This window comes from Maylandia zebra, linkage group LG15, assembly GCF_041146795.1.
Source record: "Maylandia zebra isolate NMK-2024a linkage group LG15, Mzebra_GT3a, whole genome shotgun sequence".
NCBI lineage: Eukaryota > Metazoa > Chordata > Actinopteri > Cichliformes > Cichlidae > Maylandia > Maylandia zebra.
Window position 1 is genome coordinate 25,554,686 of NC_135181.1, and position 20,186 is coordinate 25,574,871.

Genomic DNA, 20,186 nt, shown 5'->3' on the forward strand with positions numbered 1-20,186 from the left:
AAAGATTCGGAAAGTCTCAGAAACAACAATGATACCAGCACCGGTTGAACAGGCCCAGATTCCAATCATATCCATGTTAGGAAGCACACGACGTGATGCATGTGTAACCCAGACAGTTTTTAACATCTGCTTGTGTTTCACATTCAGCCAGAGGCCCAGGGTTAGGTTGGATACCAGACAATAATAAAAGCATCGTTATTAGACTCTAGAGCTCGTATTATAGCTGACACCACATGTAGAGTTTAAGTTCACACAGAGACGATGACATTTTTCTAAAACCAGCAAACAATAAACAAGAAATGTAACAAGAGTTTCAGAAGAAGCTGTTTTACAGAGAAATGATTCCCTGAAGACAAAATTATTATTATCATCCTTTATTTCTCCAGGTGCAAATTTAATTGAGATTAAAAAATGTTGTTTTCAAGAGAGACCTGACATCATGGCAGAAAGAGTTAAAAACACATAATAATTCAAACAAATACAAAATAGAAAAAACATCCTACATAAACTTCATAAAGTTTCATTAACAGACTTTGAACAATGGACTTCAAACTTCCCCCCAAAACAACAGAAACACATTTGAAGATAATGAATGACATTTATCCCTCTAAAGATTGACTTAGACTACGATTTAATATGAATGAGAACATGTTCATAAATGGATGAAACCAAAGATTTCATCAATCCCTGATTTAGAAACAACAGAACATTTGGTTTGATTTCAGAAGATAAGAATGACGACTTAGTTGGAAGATTGTTTTATGTTTAGTCAAATCTTTCACACATAAAGTTGGATTACAAAATCATCCCCTAAGTTTGTTGTTTTATTCAAGGAATTAAAATTATAGAGAAAATCTGTGAAATGACTTAAAGAAAACAAACCACAAAAACTCTATGATACTCTAAACCCCCTGGTTTAGGTCGGCAACCTTTCTGGTGACGAGTGCCATCTAAAATTTCCTCAGAGGTCAGTGTGCCATATGATTGCATTAGCAATAAATTTAATAACGCTCTATATTAACAGTTACACACTATATAGAACCACTTTATAGAATTATATTTGTGCGCAGATGTTGGCAGCTATCAGCGAATAGTTATCAACTATTTTGAAACAAAAAAAAGACTTTTTATCCATAACAGCAAATGAACTGTACAACAGAAAATACAAATGCTATTTATGGTCTCCTCACAACATTGATAAGAAAAGTAAACTGGGCCAATATGGCATGTTTGTTAATACAGAGACACACATGTCAATGTGATCTCTGGTCTCCCACTCAGAGACACAGGTCTCCGAGAGAAAATCTGCTCACACAGATATGTAGAGCCAAATACTGTCAATAAGGCCTCTGCAATGTTCTGAAGACAGTTAAACTTGTCAGGTAGTGATGTCCAGCAGGTGAAAATGCAGCTCCATGAACACGCACAGCTGTGGATTCCAGCGTTCGTAGTTCTGCAAACTTTGACCCCCACAGAGTCGAGCTTTTCAGTTCAATCAGCTGCATTTCGATGTCCTCTGTGTCCAGCCAGTTAATGCGACACAAATCCAGCTGCTCATTAAAGCTTTCTGGTTTGATCAGAAAAGAAAACATTGGTCCATACACAAGAAAGTCCCAAAAACCCATTGTGAATTCTGACTCGAGTATCCGGATGTATCCGTGTATTTACGTGGTACTGATGCTCCTGAAGCTTTTGAAGTGTCTGAATATGGAACGTTCAACATTGCTTGAAAAAACTGCCAGCAAGCAACGTCCCTCTCACCGGTAGGCTAAGTTATTTTTAGCCAATTACAAGTTGAATCTGGTAGTTGGGGTTGTTAGCTAAGATACCGTCATTAAGAAGTGGCACCAAAGCAAATCACTGTTTTTCAATTTACAGAAATGTAATGTCCATATTACAATCAATTACTCTTTTTGATTCAATGTTTACTGTTTTTACTGTTGCCATTTTACAGTTATTAACTGTAATTTTTATGTATATCTCTTACAGTGTGGCCAATCCACCACCTTTCATCGTTTATACCGTTACAAAAAAACACAAAAAAACCAAAAAAACCCCATCATTTTCCCCCCATAAAAACAAAAATCACCATCGGTATGCCCGATGGCCAGTGCAGCTATGATCGTGCCATCAGTTAACCCTTCACGTGCCAGCTGTGACACGCATGCCCAGGGTTGTCGATCCCTGCTCTAAAGCATCTGATTTGGATTCCTGAGATCAAATATATTTTCCTTTGGGGTTGTTTTCTTCCCATTTGTGGCTTTAATGTAGTGTTACATCCTGTTTGTTTGCTTCCATCTGTATACATGTCCAGATTCACTGTTATGTTTCTATTCTTACATTTCTGTGTGATCACTGTTCCCTCTGCTGACTGATGTGACCTTTTGTATCTTACACTGATACTTGTCATATTTGTATCTGCGCCTAAAAGATAAAAAGTTTTCCATGCTAAAACACAGCTCCACCTCCTGCAGTTCTCCCTCTGAACCACTAGATAACTCTATTATCTAAATGAAGACGTGCAGCACAGCAACCACAGCAGCCTCAAATCACACGAGTCCGGTTTTATGTATAAAAGCATGAAACAGGTGAGACAGGTGGGATCAATATTAATGTTGTGGAAATATATGAAAAAGCAACAGAGCGAAAACATTTCGTATTTCTAGAAAGATCTTTCAGCTCATAGTTGCTCACAGACTGTATTTACAAGTGACAAACTGCAACTCTAAAGTACGTCTACAGTATATATCAAATATATTCTGTATTCAAATCTATTGAGTGATGTTTGAAAGTCTTTCCAGGTGAGTTTGATCCAGGAGGGTCTGAAGCCAGAGTCAGACAGAGACTGTGCAGAGACTGTAGAAGGACAGAGCAGCAGCAGAGCAGTCCAGATACACTGATGATCCTCTGTCAGATCCAGAGGGACACACAGGGATGATGCTGGACTCTACATTGTGTCTGATAGTGGAGCTGTTCTCAGAGCAGTTCACTCTGCAGCACTGACAGTCATCTGCACTTCTGCTTATTCCTCTGTCAGTCACTGCTGGATGAAGCTCTCCTCTCCACCTCCCAGTAACATGGCCCAGTCAGAGCATCTCTACACACAAGCTGCTGCTGCTTCAACCTCTCTGGATCATCAGGACACAGCTCCTCCTCCCTCAGCACACACACCGTCCTGTTTACCATCATCACCTCCACCTGCAGAGAGAAGAAGGAAGAGCAGAGGAGATAAACAAGTGTTTCCAGATAATCTTCATCAGCAGTCAGTCAGTGATGCAGCACATCCAGTATAAAGAGCAGCAGGGACTTCAGTGCTGGGACTGTACTAGGACTCATTGTTGCTTCACTTTTTCTAATCTTTGGATTTTTATTGAAGTTGATGAAAATGTTTTTCCCTCCTAGTTTGAGTTTGGACTTTCATTCATTAGAAGAACCTTGGTGTGTCCACTGAGCTCTGTAGGAACCCCAACAACAAGCCCGACGGTTCCAGCTGTTAACTGGAGGAATTCCATCCAAACATCTGCTCTCACTAAATTCTTCCTCACCTATAGACTGTGTTCTTCACTGCTTTAAACTTGGAAATGAATGCAGTCATTGGTCTGCGTGCTGCTTTGTTCAGAGAGCTGATTGGCTGTTGACAGTGTTTGATCAGAGCGTGTTAGCCGTTACTATGGTGACCATAAACTTCAGAAACAGGAAGTTTTTGTGTCCAATCCTGAAGCCTGTCACCATTCTCCTCTCACAGCTTCACTGAGAAGCTGCAGCTTTACAGGAAACACTGGATCTTTGTTTCATACTGACTGTGTTTAGTACAATACTGCTGACAGCACCACCCACTCACTCCATCACTCTACTGACCTCAGAGTCTCCAGTCTGTAGTCTGGACTCTGCTAAAGATCCCACAGCTGCTTCACATCTGGATCCTTCAGGTTGTTTCCCCACAGGTCCAGCTGTCTCAGATGGGAGGGGTTGGACTTCAGTGCTGCTGCCAGACAATCACAGCTGATCTCTGACAAACTACAGTCCATCAATCTGTATAAAGAATGAAAGATGTAAGTTTATTAGACAAAGTGTGAGCTTGAAATCATTCAGTGTTTCATCATCTGTTCAGAGCTGAAGAAGGTTCAGAATGTAGAAGTTTAGAAAATGGAAACTCCAAACAGCTGAAGCCAACAGGAAGGAGATTCAAACAAACACAACAAGAGAAAAAACTCTGAATGTTTCACATTAAAGTCTTACATTTATCATTAAAACAGAACATAGATTTTCAAAAGTCGTGTTTTTCCAACCACAAGGCTTCACTTTTAAACGTGAAGTGTGAAAGAAATGGACATATTTGGAGTCACACTTTTTTCCAGTCACATTATTAAAGCAGACAAACTACAAGCTCATTTTCATTCCAACAAGTCATGTTCTGACCTGGACTAACAACACTGGTCTCTGTGTGCAGCTGGCTGTGAGACCAGTGCTCAGGGACCGTCTACAAAGTGCAACACTGAAAGAACATCACACACTAATTTGCTTCCAGCAATTTCACACAACCATCTACTGTCATTATTGTCACCAAACTACGGAGAAAAAAAACATGGGAGAAAAAAAAAAAAATTAAGACGGACTTTTGCGAGATCTCGCAAAAGTTTTAGCCGCATTCTTCGGCCTTCGACCTCCCGTTAGCTCGAAGCTAACGGGAGGTCGAGACCTACTACAGCCAGGAGGAACACCGCTTTCCCATCACATCATGCCTCGACCTCCCGGTCGGCTTCGAGCCGGCGTCCGAAGAATGCGGCTAAAACTTTTGCGAGATCTCGCAAAACTTTTGCGAGATCCCGAGTTAGTTTTGTGAGATCTTGCAAAAGTCCGTCTTAATTTTTTTTTCCTCCCATGTCCCCTGTGGGGCTCCGTACCAAACTCTGTGGATCCTTTATTGCAAATTCAAATGGGATTCAAATTGTCAGACAAAAGAGGGTTATGAGGAAATATGATGAAATGTTGTGTATTAGCAGCAAGTTATTAAATCATTTTCCTCAGAAACCAAACAAAATGATTGACAAACATGTTTTTGCAAACTCAGTGTTGGACTTGGATCAGCAGGATAAGCTGATGTTTAAAGGCATTTGAGTCCTGCTGTATGAGAGTCCAGTTATTACTCAATATTTATGGATGACGTTTTTTCAGTGTTGCACTTTGTAGACGCTCCCTGAGCCTCACAGCCAGCTACCCATGGACCAGCTGACATTACCCAGCATTAGAGGCGGGTGTAAAAAAATGGATTCTCCTATTTAAATCTTTTTAATTTGAATAAAGCGATGTTGATTCATTCAATCCTGAATCGATTTTTAATATTAATGTATTTTGCCAGGATCTCAGGTTAATGCTCCCAAAAGTATTTCAACAACAACCAAACAGATAAAACAGTAAATGAGAGCAGCTAAACACACAAAGATGGAAACACAGAGCGTGGATCGTTCACTCGACAGCATGTACACGGACACGCCGTCGGAGCTGAAAGTGGACAGCTCACAGATCCTGAAGCTGCAGGTTTCATCTGTCTCCAACCAAAACTGACCCAACCAGCAGCAAAAGAAGATCCAAACTACGCTTTACGTTTGATGAACATCATCATGAATTCTCTCTGACTTTGATGTTTACTTCCTGCACAGCTCTCTCTCTCTCAGTGTACTTCAAGAACAGTTTACCTTCAAAAATCTGTTTTCTGCATTATTCACTGCTTATTACGCACCAGTCTGCTGTTGTGTTCACTGCTGTCGGCCTCCGAAAACAAAGCCTCATTTCTGCTGTTCAATACTGAAGAAATTTAAACCTTTTAAAATGATGACAGATTACAAACTCTCAGCTGTGTCTGTAATCAAACCTCTGTAACTTTGCTTCACTTCAGCAGCATCAGGTCATGTTCACATGTTGATTCATGTTTGCTTCAGAAGAGGTCTCTCAGTCTGGACAATCCACATTGATGGCATGGCATGAAACAGCCAGGTCGCTGGACTCGCTGCTCCTGTGTCAGCGCAGAGCAGAGGCACTTTGCTCCCTCTTCCCCCTCCTGTGTTTACATGTTGCGCTGTCACGTGACTTGACTTAGACGCGTTGGGGGTTGTTAAGTTGTTTACCAGGGCCGTGCAGAGAGGTTTAGAGGGGCAGGTGCTCAAAGTTAAAAAGGGGCACATTGAACCAGGCTGAATAACAACAACACACATTCATCAAGAATCTAATATGGGCAACAAGGCAAAGCAAATGTAGCCGATGCTTTACCTGATGGGTACAATGTTGCTGTTGAGGGGTTGCTGTGGATAGTGCTGGAGGGCAGGGCTGTGTTGATCTGAGACTGTAAACATTAAAAAGTCCATAGGAGAGATGGTAGCTGATTAAACAAGTGTCATGAGATAATAACAAAATGCAAAGATTGGTGACAGCGCTTGGAACCATAAGGCAACAAAAAACTGTGAGAAATAATTTAGGCTCTGCCTGTGAATCACTCTTTGCTTCTCTTCTTCCTTCCATCCCATCATTTCATATATCACTCTCCACTTGCTGTCTATCTGAGAACAAGGCACAACTTGCTATTGCAATAAACTATAATCTAATTATCCACACCTAACAACTCTTGCACTTAATCTATAATAAAATGATGACAGAAAAATGTTATAGCCCTGCCTTTAGTAGCCTCACACAGCTCCTGCTGTTTCCTCCTCATGTCCTTACCAGGCATGTCTGGACAATGTTATATCATGAGTAATATTTTTTTTAAAAATCCATTTCATAAAACACACACATGCACGCACACACAGTGATATTTTAGACCTTCTTCAGAATACTGTATATACTATGGGCATCATGGTGCTGATCCAGAATCTTTTTTTTAAATTTTTATTACTAGAGCTACAATAATAAAGCAATGAGGAGGGGGAAGTAATAAATATGAAATAATGTATTTATGATGATTCCATTTGTTTCACTATCCACTCTGTGCAGGGGCAAAGCTTATTACATTTTTAAACTGTAGCGATACAATAATTTTACTGCTGTAAAATCCAAATTTTGTCTTATTTAAAATATAAATCTAATATAATCTGCTTCTTAATGTATGTTCTTTAAAATACAGCGTGTTTTTTAATATATTATAATTATAATAATGCATAATTATGTGGACATGCATATTAGATCGTTTTTTAGTGAAATATAATCCCCCCAGAAAGGCAGGAAAAGCCCTGTAACTTACTTTAAAACTAAATATGTTCTAAATACTTTAAAACTAAATATGCTTCCTAAAACGGTGGACAGAGCTGCAGACCCATGACAGCCTTACACAGGTAGCCAGCAGCTATGACAGCACTACTTGTAAGCCCATACTCCTAGGTGGTATACACTACAGTGTACGCTGTACACCTACTTACTGGTTTTGTCGCATCAGTCTGTGTCTCTGAGTTAACTTGTGTTTCTCCTACAGCTCCGGACCGGAAAAAATGCGCGTGCTCTTTGTGAGCTCGTTCCCGGCTCGTAACCAGCGCGTTCTGCTGTCGAGGGCGATCATTGGTTAAATGTGATCATGTGACTGATGCAAGCCAGATCCTTTTATTTAGCAAAACTGTGATTAATAGTTAAATATTATTGTTGAGGGGCACAGACAGGACTCCGCACGCACACACATTAAAAAAAAAAAAGAATTAAAAAAAAAAAAAAAAGCCCCTCTAGCCCCCCCTCTGCACGTGCCTGTTGTTTACATATTATTTATATTTTTACCAGTTATTGTTATTGAGAATTTTAATTGTAAATTTTGTATTATAGTTTCTCAACAGTACTTGTTTTGATTTGTTTACTGGTTTGCGCAATTTATTGAAAATTTTTTATTAAAAAAAAAAAAAAAAAAAAAAAAGTAAACTGCCACGGCAGACCTGATGGCATTTTCATGCTTCACAGCATGATTTATTCTTACAATAATCACATGGCTGCTGTAACAGTACATTCTGCTGCAGCTTTCCTGCTGCCAGCTGTACACATCACAATCAACAACAACACAGAACACAGCACAGGTTTTACGCCGGCGAGGCATGATTGTAGATGCCGCGCAGGTAAGTCCATCTCACCTGCAGCGCATCGCAGAACGTACTCCGCCACATACCCCCTTCGCAGAGCAGAGGCACTTTGCTCCCTCTTCCCCCTCCTGTGTTTACATGTTGCGCTGTCACGTGACTTGACTTAGACGCGTTGGGGGTTGTTAAGTTGTTTACCAGGGCCGTGCAGAGAGGTTTAGAGGGGCAGGTGCTCAAAGTTAAAAAGGGGCACATTGAACCAGGCTGAATAACAACAACACACATTCATCAAGAATCTAATATGGGCAACAAGGCAAAGCAAATGTAGCCGATGCTTTACCTGATGGGTACAATGTTGCTGTTGAGGGGTTGCTGTGGATAGTGCTGGAGGGCAGGGCTGTGTTGATCTGAGACTGTAAACATTAAAAAGTCCATAGGAGAGATGGTAGCTGATTAAACAAGTGTCATGAGATAATAACAAAATGCAAAGATTGGTGACAGCGCTTGGAACCATAAGGCAACAAAAAACTGTGAGAAATAATTTAGGCTCTGCCTGTGAATCACTCTTTGCTTCTCTTCTTCCTTCCATCCCATCATTTCATATATCACTCTCCACTTGCTGTCTATCTGAGAACAAGGCACAACTTGCTATTGCAATAAACTATAATCTAATTATCCACACCTAACAACTCTTGCACTTAATCTATAATAAAATGATGACAGAAAAATGTTATAGCCCTGCCTTTAGTAGCCTCACACAGCTCCTGCTGTTTCCTCCTCATGTCCTTACCAGGCATGTCTGGACAATGTTATATCATGAGTAATATTTTTTTTAAAAATCCATTTCATAAAACACACACATGCACGCACACACAGTGATATTTTAGACCTTCTTCAGAATACTGTATATACTATGGGCATCATGGTGCTGATCCAGAATCTTTTTTTTAAATTTTTATTACTAGAGCTACAATAATAAAGCAATGAGGAGGGGGAAGTAATAAATATGAAATAATGTATTTATGATGATTCCATTTGTTTCACTATCCACTCTGTGCAGGGGCAAAGCTTATTACATTTTTAAACTGTAGCGATACAATAATTTTACTGCTGTAAAATCCAAATTTTGTCTTATTTAAAATATAAATCTAATATAATCTGCTTCTTAATGTATGTTCTTTAAAATACAGCGTGTTTTTTAATATATTATAATTATAATAATGCATAATTATGTGGACATGCATATTAGATCGTTTTTTAGTGAAATATAATCCCCCCAGAAAGGCAGGAAAAGCCCTGTAACTTACTTTAAAACTAAATATGTTCTAAATACTTTAAAACTAAATATGCTTCCTAAAACGGTGGACAGAGCTGCAGACCCATGACAGCCTTACACAGGTAGCCAGCAGCTATGACAGCACTACTTGTAAGCCCATACTCCTAGGTGGTATACACTACAGTGTACGCTGTACACCTACTTACTGGTTTTGTCGCATCAGTCTGTGTCTCTGAGTTAACTTGTGTTTCTCCTACAGCTCCGGACCGGAAAAAATGCGCGTGCTCTTTGTGAGCTCGTTCCCGGCTCGTAACCAGCGCGTTCTGCTGTCGAGGGCGATCATTGGTTAAATGTGATCATGTGACTGATGCAAGCCAGATCCTTTTATTTAGCAAAACTGTGATTAATAGTTAAATATTATTGTTGAGGGGCACAGACAGGACTCCGCACGCACACACATTAAAAAAAAAAAAGAATTAAAAAAAAAAAAAAAAGCCCCTCTAGCCCCCCCTCTGCACGTGCCTGTTGTTTACATATTATTTATATTTTTACCAGTTATTGTTATTGAGAATTTTAATTGTAAATTTTGTATTATAGTTTCTCAACAGTACTTGTTTTGATTTGTTTACTGGTTTGCGCAATTTATTGAAAATTTTTTATTAAAAAAAAAAAAAGAAAAAAAAAAAGTAAACTGCCACGGCAGACCTGATGGCATTTTCATGCTTCACAGCATGATTTATTCTTACAATAATCACATGGCTGCTGTAACAGTACATTCTGCTGCAGCTTTCCTGCTGCCAGCTGTACACATCACAATCAACAACAACACAGAACACAGCACAGGTTTTACGCCGGCGAGGCATGATTGTAGATGCCGCGCAGGTAAGTCCATCTCACCTGCAGCGCATCGCAGAACGTACTCCGCCACATACCCCCTTCGCCCCTGAGGCCGAATCTAACCTACTCGCCCCCTCCGCGAGCAGGCAAGGGAATCGGCCCGGATCATCGTCGCCCCAGGTAGCCTTCCATGTGGCAAACAGCGGCGGGGCAGCAGGCATGGAAGTGAGCCGGGGCTCACAGGCAGCTGAGCAGGCGGTCGGCGCGCAGTACTGCGCAGCGTGCTGCCTCTGTTGGAAGAGAGGCTGGACCGGACAGCACGCTGCCCTCGGGTGTGGCAGGACCCCTGCGCACATCTGTCTCCAGCTTGGCAGGTCCCGCTGACGCGCCAGCCTCCGGCTCACCCCGAACCGGTCCTTGCCGTGCGCTGTCCACCGTTACAATAATCACACGATTTCTCTAACAGTACATTAGTACAACCGCTGCAGCTCGCCAGCTGTACACATCACTAACAACAACACAAGCAGAGCACAGGTTTTAAGCCAGCCAGGCGTGATTGTAGACGCGGTGCAGGTGAGTCCATCTCACCTGCAGTGGCATCGCAGAGCAGCCACAATAAGAAAGCATTTTCTATTTAATTATAAACTTTATCCTAATTATGTCCTGGGTTTTAACTATTTAATAATAAAAAAGGAAACATCACAAAAAACACTTAAGGTTATAAAAATTAATTGAGATTTAGGAATTCAATGATGTATCCACCTTATTTATTGAAAAGTATTGGTATTGATATCGGCGATACTGGCCCGCATTTACTTGGTATCGGATCGATACCAAAATATGCAGTATCGCACACCACTAGCGAACGAAGGACTGAAATCTGGTCACTTTTTATACAAATGAGCTGTGACGCACCGGAAACGGAAGTAGTGTTTCCCCCCATTCGTTCTTTTATTTTCTTTCCAGTCCGGCTCCGCTCTGCCAGAGTTTTAAATACAGGAGAATGGAATACAAGCTGATCATGGCGGTCTCTGGCTTCCCGAGTCTCTACGACATGAACTCCCCGACCTATCGGGACCTGAACATGCGGAGCGACGCGTGGCGGCAGGTGGCGGAGATCGTCGGAGTCCCCGGTGAGTTTCAGAACAGCGCCGAGATCCCGGCGCGAACTTCAGCTCTCACACGGGAGCACTTTCGATGTGGGCGAGAGGGAAAACTTTCAAAACATGTCAAACATTCAGATTTTCATCAGAGAAAAGTTCAAAACAAATACGGTCCGACCCTTATTATGTTCCTACGCTCGTCGCCTCTCGGCTCCAGCACAATGGTTCCTCTTCAGAATTATCAGCACAGATTTATGAAAGAAACACTGTAAGAAAATCTACGACAACTTTAATCAGCAGCTTTTACTCATATATTGTAATTACTGGGAAATAACTGGTCGTAGTGGATTTTTCTAGTAATCAGAACTGGGGGAAAAAGGTGATGACGACCAAATATGTATGTGTGTTTGTAACACAAGTATTTAAGGTTTTACTCATGTAGACAGTCTTTGTTAACTGAACTTAAAAATTTTCAAATACAGTAAATTATGGTTCGCTGAAGAAAAGAAAGGAAAATAAAATACAGAATAAAGGAGCTGTTAATACGCTTTTGTTATTTATGGGTTTATATGTTTTAACATTAAAAATTAATAATAACATGATAGAAATTACTGACGTTTTAAATTATATTTAAAAGCCTTTAAAATAAAATTCAACAGAAATTTTATTACTTGGATTTTTTTTTAAACAAACAGCCTAATATGTTTAATCATAAATGTATGGAAGGAAACATAATGTAAATTGTAAAAAATATCCCAAAAAATAGTTTGAATGTTTAAAATTTATCTGGATTCTGCATTTGTTTTTGTTTTTTTTTAAAATTGGTTGTTATTTTATTATTGCCTTTTTTTGGTCCTTTTAATTAATACTATTTAGTTAATTGTTTGTATTATTTTTAATCATTTTTTTAAATAACCATTGGAAGCAAAAATTATGATTGAAATTCATATTTGGCTAAAAGTCACACAGGAGTTTGGAGCCGTGAGTATTTTCACATGTGAGTAGTACTGTTTGTTATTTTCAGTCAAATTGCTTCAAATGTTGAATATTGTCCAAACACAAGTTTGCTGTGAAATATGACCAAGCAAACAAAAATAGTTCGGTTGTTTGGGAGTTTGTTTTAGTTTTTGCAGAATAAACTAAATTAGAGCAAAGATTAGTTTTAGTTTTTGTATGCAGGTGAAAATAAAGCGTTTAATGTGACTCTGTGTGTGTGTCTCTGGTTGTGGACACAGCAGGATGGTTTAATTGTTGGATTTGATGGTTTTATGGTTTAATTAAAGCAAACTTGTGGTTTTCCACATTAGAGTCGGAGTGCAGAAGGAAGTGGAAGACACTGAGAGACCAGCACAGGAGGGAGAGGCAGCGTGAGAAGGAGCGGCGCGAGAGCGGCATCGGGCTCTTTAACTACCGGCCATGGAGATACTCGTCCATCCTGTCGTTCCTTAATCCGTTCATCGATGCCCGGGCAGCCGGTACCAATGGCTGGGCCCTGGACCCACAGCCCTCTCAGGTCCAGGTGGCCGAAATGGTCGGCTGCAGCACGACCACGGAGACGCGGAGCGACGACGACGAGAGCTACGGTTCGTACTGACACTTCCTTCTGATTGGCCAGCCTGCAGTACTTCCTCATCAGCTTTTCCATGTGCAGTCCGAGCACCCGGGTCTCTGATGGCTTTTGATTAATATTTTCTCGTGATTCGACATCGATTTAGTTCTGATTGTTTTGTCTGTTTTCAGGGTTCGCCGTAGCTGACGCGACCACGACGACATCCTCGTCCTCATCCTCAGAGTTCCCGCAGAGGAAGCGGCCACCCTCCGTCGGCTTGGACCCGTCCAGGCCCAAAGAAGCAAAGGTTGAGGTGAACTCAGGCGCCACAGACACTGACGACGGCCTGCAGACGCAGCAGCACGCCAACATGAAGGAGCTGTTTGAGATGATGATGCACTCGGTGACATCTCTTGCTACGACCTTAGCTTCGTCACGCTCTTCCTCGCAGACCCCTCTTCTGCAACAGGATCCGCAGAGTCATCATCGCAGCCCGCCGCTGTCCTGGACCGTGGCGCGGCTGAACCAGCTGAAGACAGAGGAGCCGGAAGGCGACGTGGACGAGCTGCTCGTCCAAACGGACGATGAGGAGGAGGTGGAGGAAGAGCGCCGCCCCGCTTCTCCCAGGCCGCTCCGGCCAAAGAGGAAGAGCGTCGACGGCCTGCTGGAGGAATTCCTGACGAAGACAGAAGCCAGGGATGCACAGAGGGAGCGTGACATGGAGCAGAGGGACGACGTGACGCTGTTCCTGCTGAGCCTGGCTCCGGCTATGAGGAGACTGACAGCAGAAAAACAGTCATGGGTCCGAACCAAGATGCAGCAGTTTCTGCACGAGGCCGAGTTTGGCGCCACAAAGTTCCAGTGAGCCCACGAACGTTTTGATGGAAGCTCATTCAAAGGGGAAGGACTGAATCCTCCCTGTAGACTCCACACGTGCCGACTCTTCTTACAGGTGATTCAGGTAGCTCCAGATTTGATGGTCTGTCCCTGACCGATGACTCCAGATACTGGGTTTCTGTTTTCATCGATGACTAAACGGATGTCTGCACAAAGCAGGACTTCGGGCACATCGGGGTCACTGCAGGGTTAGCGCCACGCTTCAGTGTTGATGTCTGATTACTTAATGGGAACTTAAACTTCTGCACAGAGGACTCTGTGCACGTGCACATCCGTGTTCAGCAGCAGGAGACTTTCTAAAGTTTAGATTTCTCACAAGAATCTGTCCAGAAACAGTTTTTCCACGACCGACTTTATTCCTGCAAGAAGGCCGTCTGCAGATGTAAAACCGCTTCATCGGCTTGTAACTGTCAAAGTGGTGATTTGATACTAAAGTGTCTAAAATTTGAACCTGTGTAGATGAAGCCTACATCTGAATACAGAGTATTTATTCTGTCGTCTTACTCAGACGGTCAAACAGCGCAGCCGAGGACAGTAAGCAGACGCCTGTTCTCTGACTGTCTGCGTTTGTCCAGCCGTCAGTTGATCACAGAGCTAAGATGAGTCTGTGATCGAGCACCGTCAGCGTTCATACTCACTAAAGCATTCAGAGCACACACTTTAATACTTCACTACTGTACGTGCTGTACACACACACACACAGACAGACATGAACGGGTGCAGCTTGTATCATGTGTTTAATAAGCTGCAGGCTCCGCCTCCTTCATGTGTCCATGTAGCCTGAATCCTGATGCAAGCAGGTAAAGTGATAAAGATCTGCTGTTAAGATCTTTGTAGCAAATTAATTACTGTTGTTAAGTTTGTGGTCCAAAAGTGTCACACGCTACGTCAGGGCAGGTGGTGCACTCCAGCACTGCAGACACACTTTTCCTCCTCTTCTCTGTCCCCGACCAAAATACTTCTTTATCTGACGTGAACAAGGATCTTTTATGACTTTTGAATGATGCGAAGCTCAAACAGAGACGTGTTGGTTCGTGTTCCTCTGAGATCATCTCAGACTGTTAACACCACTCAATGTATTTTATGTACTTTTATTTTGAAAGGCCGGTCACACTGAGACCAAAGTGTGATCTTTGCTTTCTCCTCTGAATCAGGAATTCAGTGATGATCAATGAAATTGTAAATAATATTTGTACCTGTTACCGGTAACCAGTTGCAGCTTTCTCCTGGTTTCCATGGCGACGCAGTATTTATGGAGCTGTGGTTGCAATCACGGTTTCGTCCTGGCTGTGAGAGTGTGAGGCCACAGCGTCTTTGGTTATGTGTTCTGAGTGCAATGCTCCATGTGTGATGCAGAAAAGCACATTTTGTATTACAGAAAAGTTTCTGTCTGTATTTCTAAACAATCATAAGAGCGTGATTTTTCCCAGATAGCATTGAACGCTTCAGCAAAGGATTCCTTTCACTCTGGTTTGTGTTCGCTACTCTCCCATGTTATTCAGTCCTGAGTTGGAACATTTTTTATGTTTCAGAGTCCTGCAGCTGATTTTATTTTCTTTGTTTGTCCTGTTTTTGTTTTTTGTTTAAAAACAAACAAACAAACTCTTCTTGCAGTCATTTGTGTTTTTATTTTAAAGTGAATGCTCACAGCTGAGTCATGCTTAGAGTGAACTTCATATGCAAACATCTGAGCAGACTGCTGCAAATATTATTGCACCACTCATAAAGTGAGCTTCAGGAGGAGCCGATTAAAACCTGATTACTGACTGAAAAGAGCTCTTAGTGTGCTGCTGTGAATATTTCACCTTAATTTGAAGTTTTCATCCTTGTGCTGTAACACCGATTCAGCAGGAAACTGCCGCTGCAAGGATGTTTTCTTACATATACAAACTATCATTTTCTGTTCTCTGGAATAACATGTGGATTACTGAACGCGCACAGACTCTGAACACAGTTTGAAGTCAGTTTCCAGGAAATTGCTGTTTTAAAAATAAAACTAATCTTTGGTCATTTCTGAGGAAATGAAAACTAATATTTTAACTGCACGAAGCACAAAAGCAGTGACCATTACTCCTTCCGTGAACGTGCAGATGCTCCATCTCGTAAGAAAATATGTCATTTAATAGAAAATTATAATTAATAAAATATGAAGTTTTCCAGTTATTTAAAGCTTTTCTTAAATTTAAAAATGAAAATAAATTTTTACAAATGTAAGTAACATTACCTGTCTAGCTTCATTTACCTGAATGTCGTGTTTTTAAAGAATTATAATTTCTAATAAGCGCACTTGTTGGTTTTAAGGTAAAGAAATGTCTCCACCTGGCGGCAAACTGTACAACTACAAGTATAAGCACGTTCAATCCGGAGTCAGCTGATCAAAACACGGAAGTGGAGAAGCAGTGAGTGGAGTGAGAAGAGCAGCAGGAGCAGCGGGAACTTCTGTGGGTCTCTGAAGTTTTGAAGCTTTTTTTCTCTCGATCCCACGAGACGACCTGGTTTCTATGAGTCACGTGACAGCCATTTTCAATTTAAATGTGATCAGGGTCCGTGAAGTCACTCTGTCACCTGCAGACCACACGAGAGCAGGTGCTGATCAGACACGGTCTGAGTCATAAAACGTTACTTTAGTCCCGCGTACTTCTTACGTGTGAACAGATTAACAGACTCAGAGCTTCACATCTCTGAACCCCACGGATTATTTGATAAAACACAACAGGGCGGGTTCAGAGCGCAAACGTGGACCGCGTTAACCGGAATCCCCGAGTATTAAGTTTTAATTAAGACCCTATCGCACCTGCTGGAGGACGAACGAGAGAAAGATTAATACGTGTGTGAAAAACGTGGTTAGAAAACCGCCCCACTGTGAATGTAAATGCACTGAATGTTTGTTAGGAAATTTGGCGTCTTACAAGTTTTGTGCACATTAATTGTCATATTTTCTAAAATATTTCGCCTGAGGGTCATAAAAAAGCTTCAAAGTAACAGTACATGCTGTAGTAAATAGTCGATGTCGTCTTTCCAGACTTTTTAAACCTTTCTGTCCATCAGGGTTTCTTTGTATGTGACGATGATGACGGTGAAGGTGTTTCGCAGTCCGGCCCGTCACGGTTACGCAGTGGAAGTGTCTCCGTATATCCCCAGCAGAGTGGCCTGTGCTGCCTCACAGTACTACGGGATAGCAGGTCAGTAGAGTTCAGTGGTCACAGTTTGGAGAACACACCTGGATGTGATAAAGAATGAATGCTCACTGCTGGAGCCTCGTGCGGACGTTAGAGGAACTCCAGTTTGTGGCTCTTCATCACTTCTGTTTCCTGACTTTTGATCCGTATAAATATTCTGAAATAAAATAAGACGTGCTGTTTGTTTCTGAACGTCGACCTCAGCGAGCTGAACAGACCCCGATGACGACGATGATCACGCGGTTTTCACACCGAAACACAGATCTGTGCGTTTCAGCTGTTTTTAAACAGTCAGCTTTCTCATTCCTATCCACTCTGTCTGTGTGTGTACAGGCTGCGGCACACTGCTGGTCCTGGATCAGACCGAGACCGGGCTCACCTTAGTGAGAAGGTAACATCTGTTTCCTCATCTCTCTCTCTCTAACATCTGTTTTTGTCCTTTATGCTTACAGATGATGATTATAAGAAGTTGCAGGAGGTTTAGGGCTCGGTTTCATCTAATTTCAGCACAGATCAGATTATTATCAGACTGCGAGGAAACCAGATAGAAACCCCTGGTTTTATGTGACTGCCACTGACTTCCAGGACTTCCACTGAGAGAGTGACATGGTCTAAAAACTCAGAAAATAATAAAAATGCAGATGATATATACAAATCAGTAGGAGTCACATTCCTCCTCATCTGCATTCTGAATGATGACGCATGTGTGATTATTCAGTAGATATAAAATCTTTGTGTGAAGTGTGCCATTTCTGAGGTTGTTGACTCCACATCTGGGGAAGACTGAAACACAGAGACTTGTCGGAAGCTGCATAGCTCCGTGCTGGAGGCGACTGCTTCACAACACCATTAAACCCCCCCCAGAAATAATCCTTTAAAGTCGAATAAAGGAAACAAGAATTCAGTCAAAGGTCAAAGATTAAGTTTTTATGTCATCCTCGTGTGTGTGTGTGTGTCTCAGCTGGGAGTGGAGTGACGGCCTGTTCGACGTGGCATGGAGTGAAGCTAATGAGCACATTTTGGTGGCAGGCGGCGGCGATGGCAGCCTCCAGCTGTGGGATACAGCCAATCACAGTGCTCCACTGAGGGTGGCCAAAGAACACACACAGGAGGTAACGCACACATGCTTACACACACACAGACACACACACAGGTGTTCTGACTGTGACGTGTGTGCAGGTGTACACTGTGGACTGGAGTCAGACTCGAGGAGAAAGCCTGATAGTTTCTGGATCGTGGGATCAAACGGTGAAAGTGGTAAGATGAAAGTTTCTCCTTTCTTCCCCTCTCCGTCTGCGTTCTGTCTTCTTCATGTTAGTTTTATCTCTGTCAGTGGGACCCTGCTCTCAGTCCATCGCTGACCACCCTCAGAGGTCATGAAGGGGTCATCTACAGCACCATTTGGTCGCCTCACATCCCAGGTTGCTTTGCATCTGCCTCAGGTGAGTCGGCTGGCCTGTCAGAGGGGTTTAAAGTGGCTGCTTTCACCATTAGATGGCGTTGTTGTGATGGTTTTTGGAAGCAGGCCTGAACGTTTTTTGAACTTTGCTTCAGACCGCTCAGATTCAGCTTCACTTTGGATTTAAAGCTACAAAGGAGGAAATGTTTGATGTCATGAAGCTTTTTCTCGGTGTCTGTCTGCGAGCACGAGTGCACCTGAGCTCTGGAGGTTTTCGTGGTATTCACTCGTGTTGTTTGTTGGAGGTTTTCCTCATCGTGTGCAGTGTAGGAAGTGAGGTGAGTCTGCATGATGCTAGTAAGTATACTACTGAAGGTTTTAGTCTTAGTAGGAATTCATAGTTACGAACGTAAATCTGTAATTTAAACACGACGTGGAAAGAACTGTGCTTTAATAATGTAATTCTTAAAGCACAGTATATTCAATATTCTTGATATTTATAACTGAGTGATTTGCATATTAGTGCTATTTCTTAAATTTGCAAATTCTGTAACATATTGTATTAGTTAATTAGTTTAGTCTGTTATTGTTGCTGCCTTGGAGCAACTGTAACCCACATAATTTCCTTAGAGTTAGTTAGTTCTGATTCTGATTTAAACCTGCTTTGGTGCTGATGCAGACACAGGGGTGTAGTTTGTAGCAGGAGGCGTGTCTCTGTCACTGTGATGTCATCGCTGGGTGCACGAGTCTGCCGTCCAAGATTGAGGTTGCATGTGTTTTTAGATTTTCTGCATGATGCACTTCCTGTTTCCTGTGGCACTTCTGTGGCTAATCAAGCAGTGAAGCATTTTAGGGGTTTTCTCCCATTATGAAGGAGACTGTGGTAATAGGTTGACTGCTTTGGGGATCTCCTCCAAACCTCTGTCACAGTGATTTTTCTCTGTCGTTGTGCTTGATTGTTGAGTGGTGGGATCTTTAAAGCAGTCCTCCTGGCTCTGTTTGCTGCTTCTGCTGTAGCAGTGCGCTCCACAGTGACGTCAGACTGCTGCATGTCTCATTGGGTCATGCTGGAGACATCGCCATCCGCTGTCAGAGCAGGACTTGACAGATTCTCAGAGACTCTGCAACAGCTTGAAACTTAACTTCCTGCTCTCAGACCTACAGATGTTTGGGGTCAGCGACAGTAGACAGTAGCCTGAAGTCTATAAAACTTGTCCCACACGAGCATAAATCAAAGGCATCATCTTTGAAGGATAAGTCGAAGGTGCTGCGGTGCAGGGCTTAAAGAGTTAGTTCCTGGTTGGGTGGAGACTGTGTGGAGCTTTCATGTGTCCTCCAGCAGATGTGCACTTTAGGTTAACTGGCCTCAAGTCTGGATAAAGAGTGGTCAGTAAGACCAGAGAAGCATGTAAAAGTCTGAGAAGTCGCTTTCTTGTGTGTCTGTCGAGAAAGTTTTCATCCACACAGTGATGTGAGTGAGTTTGTAGCCAGAGGGAGCATTTGGATGATCTCCTGGGAGTGTGTTTAAACTTCATACAGGGGCAGCAATTCATCATCCAATCTGCAGCAGCCGCCTTCAGCTCGAGCTCGGTTTGGGAGGTGCTGTCTGTCACGTGACTCGGCCAATGAGTTTGGGTTAATTGGTTTGTGAGCGAGCGGAGGTCTCTGATGAGATTCTCAAAGCAGGAAGATGTTAACCCCCCGCTGCTCACGGGGTAGTCCAGGTCCAACCATTTGACCTTAAATGAGTCTTTATTTTTGATTGAGTGTATATAGAACACACAGCTGGGACAATCCGTGAGGGTCCTAACTGTTGAATCCTGTGTTTGTGTGCTATAAAAGGTCTGTTCAGGTTGGGTTCAGTTATTAGAAGTGTGCTGCAGTGGACTCATGCATGCACC

At 42.3% G+C, this 20,186-nt stretch overlaps 2 protein-coding genes and 2 long non-coding RNA genes across 10 annotated transcripts in view; 2 read left to right on the plus strand and 2 right to left on the minus strand.

The window, feature by feature from the left end:
• Positions 1–358: 358 nt before the first annotated feature.
• On the minus strand, positions 359–7,114 carry LOC143412693 (uncharacterized). Of its 2 annotated transcripts, XR_013093223.1 has the most exons (4): positions 6,268–7,114; positions 5,873–6,092; positions 3,859–4,032; positions 359–3,198 (listed from the first exon to the last, which is right to left on the minus strand). It is a non-coding gene; the product is annotated as an uncharacterized LOC143412693 (long non-coding RNA). The 2 variants fall into 2 exon arrangements; XR_013093222.1 differs by lacking the exon at positions 5,873–6,092 and having other exon boundaries at positions 6,268–7,098.
• A 1,030-nt stretch (positions 7,115–8,144) lies between these two features.
• On the minus strand, positions 8,145–10,510 carry LOC143412694 (uncharacterized). The gene is made up of 3 exons (XR_013093224.1): positions 10,219–10,510; positions 8,386–8,458; positions 8,145–8,210 (listed from the first exon to the last, which is right to left on the minus strand). It is a non-coding gene; the product is annotated as an uncharacterized LOC143412694 (long non-coding RNA).
• A 410-nt stretch (positions 10,511–10,920) lies between these two features.
• On the plus strand, positions 10,921–15,921 carry LOC101485840 (uncharacterized). Its single transcript, XM_004561077.3, has 3 exons — positions 10,921–11,291; positions 12,569–12,844; positions 13,002–15,921. Exons 1-3 carry the CDS (start codon positions 11,162–11,164, stop codon positions 13,673–13,675), a joined length of 1,080 nt encoding a protein of 359 aa, XP_004561134.2. The 5' UTR covers positions 10,921–11,161; the 3' UTR covers positions 13,676–15,921.
• A 147-nt stretch (positions 15,922–16,068) lies between these two features.
• The window catches only part of pex7 (peroxisomal biogenesis factor 7), a 44,382-nt gene continuing 40,264 nt past the window's right edge, over positions 16,069–20,186 (plus strand). For 2 of the 6 annotated variants that reach the window (XM_004561078.4, XM_004561082.4), the window contains exons 1-6: positions 16,300–16,575; positions 16,756–16,889; positions 17,220–17,277; positions 17,848–17,998; positions 18,066–18,143; positions 18,220–18,328. In XM_004561078.4, coding sequence (XP_004561135.1) covers positions 16,574–16,575; positions 16,756–16,889; positions 17,220–17,277; positions 17,848–17,998; positions 18,066–18,143; positions 18,220–18,328 — 532 coding nt within the window. In that variant the 5' untranslated portion in view covers positions 16,300–16,573. The other 4 variants (XM_004561081.4, XM_004561080.4, XM_004561079.4 and 1 more) reach the window with 4 other exon arrangements.

Coding starts and splice junctions, on each gene's coding strand:
- LOC101485840 (XM_004561077.3), top strand. CDS start 11,162: ATGGAATACAAGCTGATCATGGCGGTCTCTGGCTTCCCGAGTCTCTAC. Junction 11,292..12,568: donor GGAGATCGTCGGAGTCCCCG/GTGAGTTTCAGA, acceptor TTTCCACATTAG/AGTCGGAGTGCAGAAGGAAG. Junction 12,845..13,001: donor CGACGACGACGAGAGCTACG/GTTCGTACTGAC, acceptor GTCTGTTTTCAG/GGTTCGCCGTAGCTGACGCG.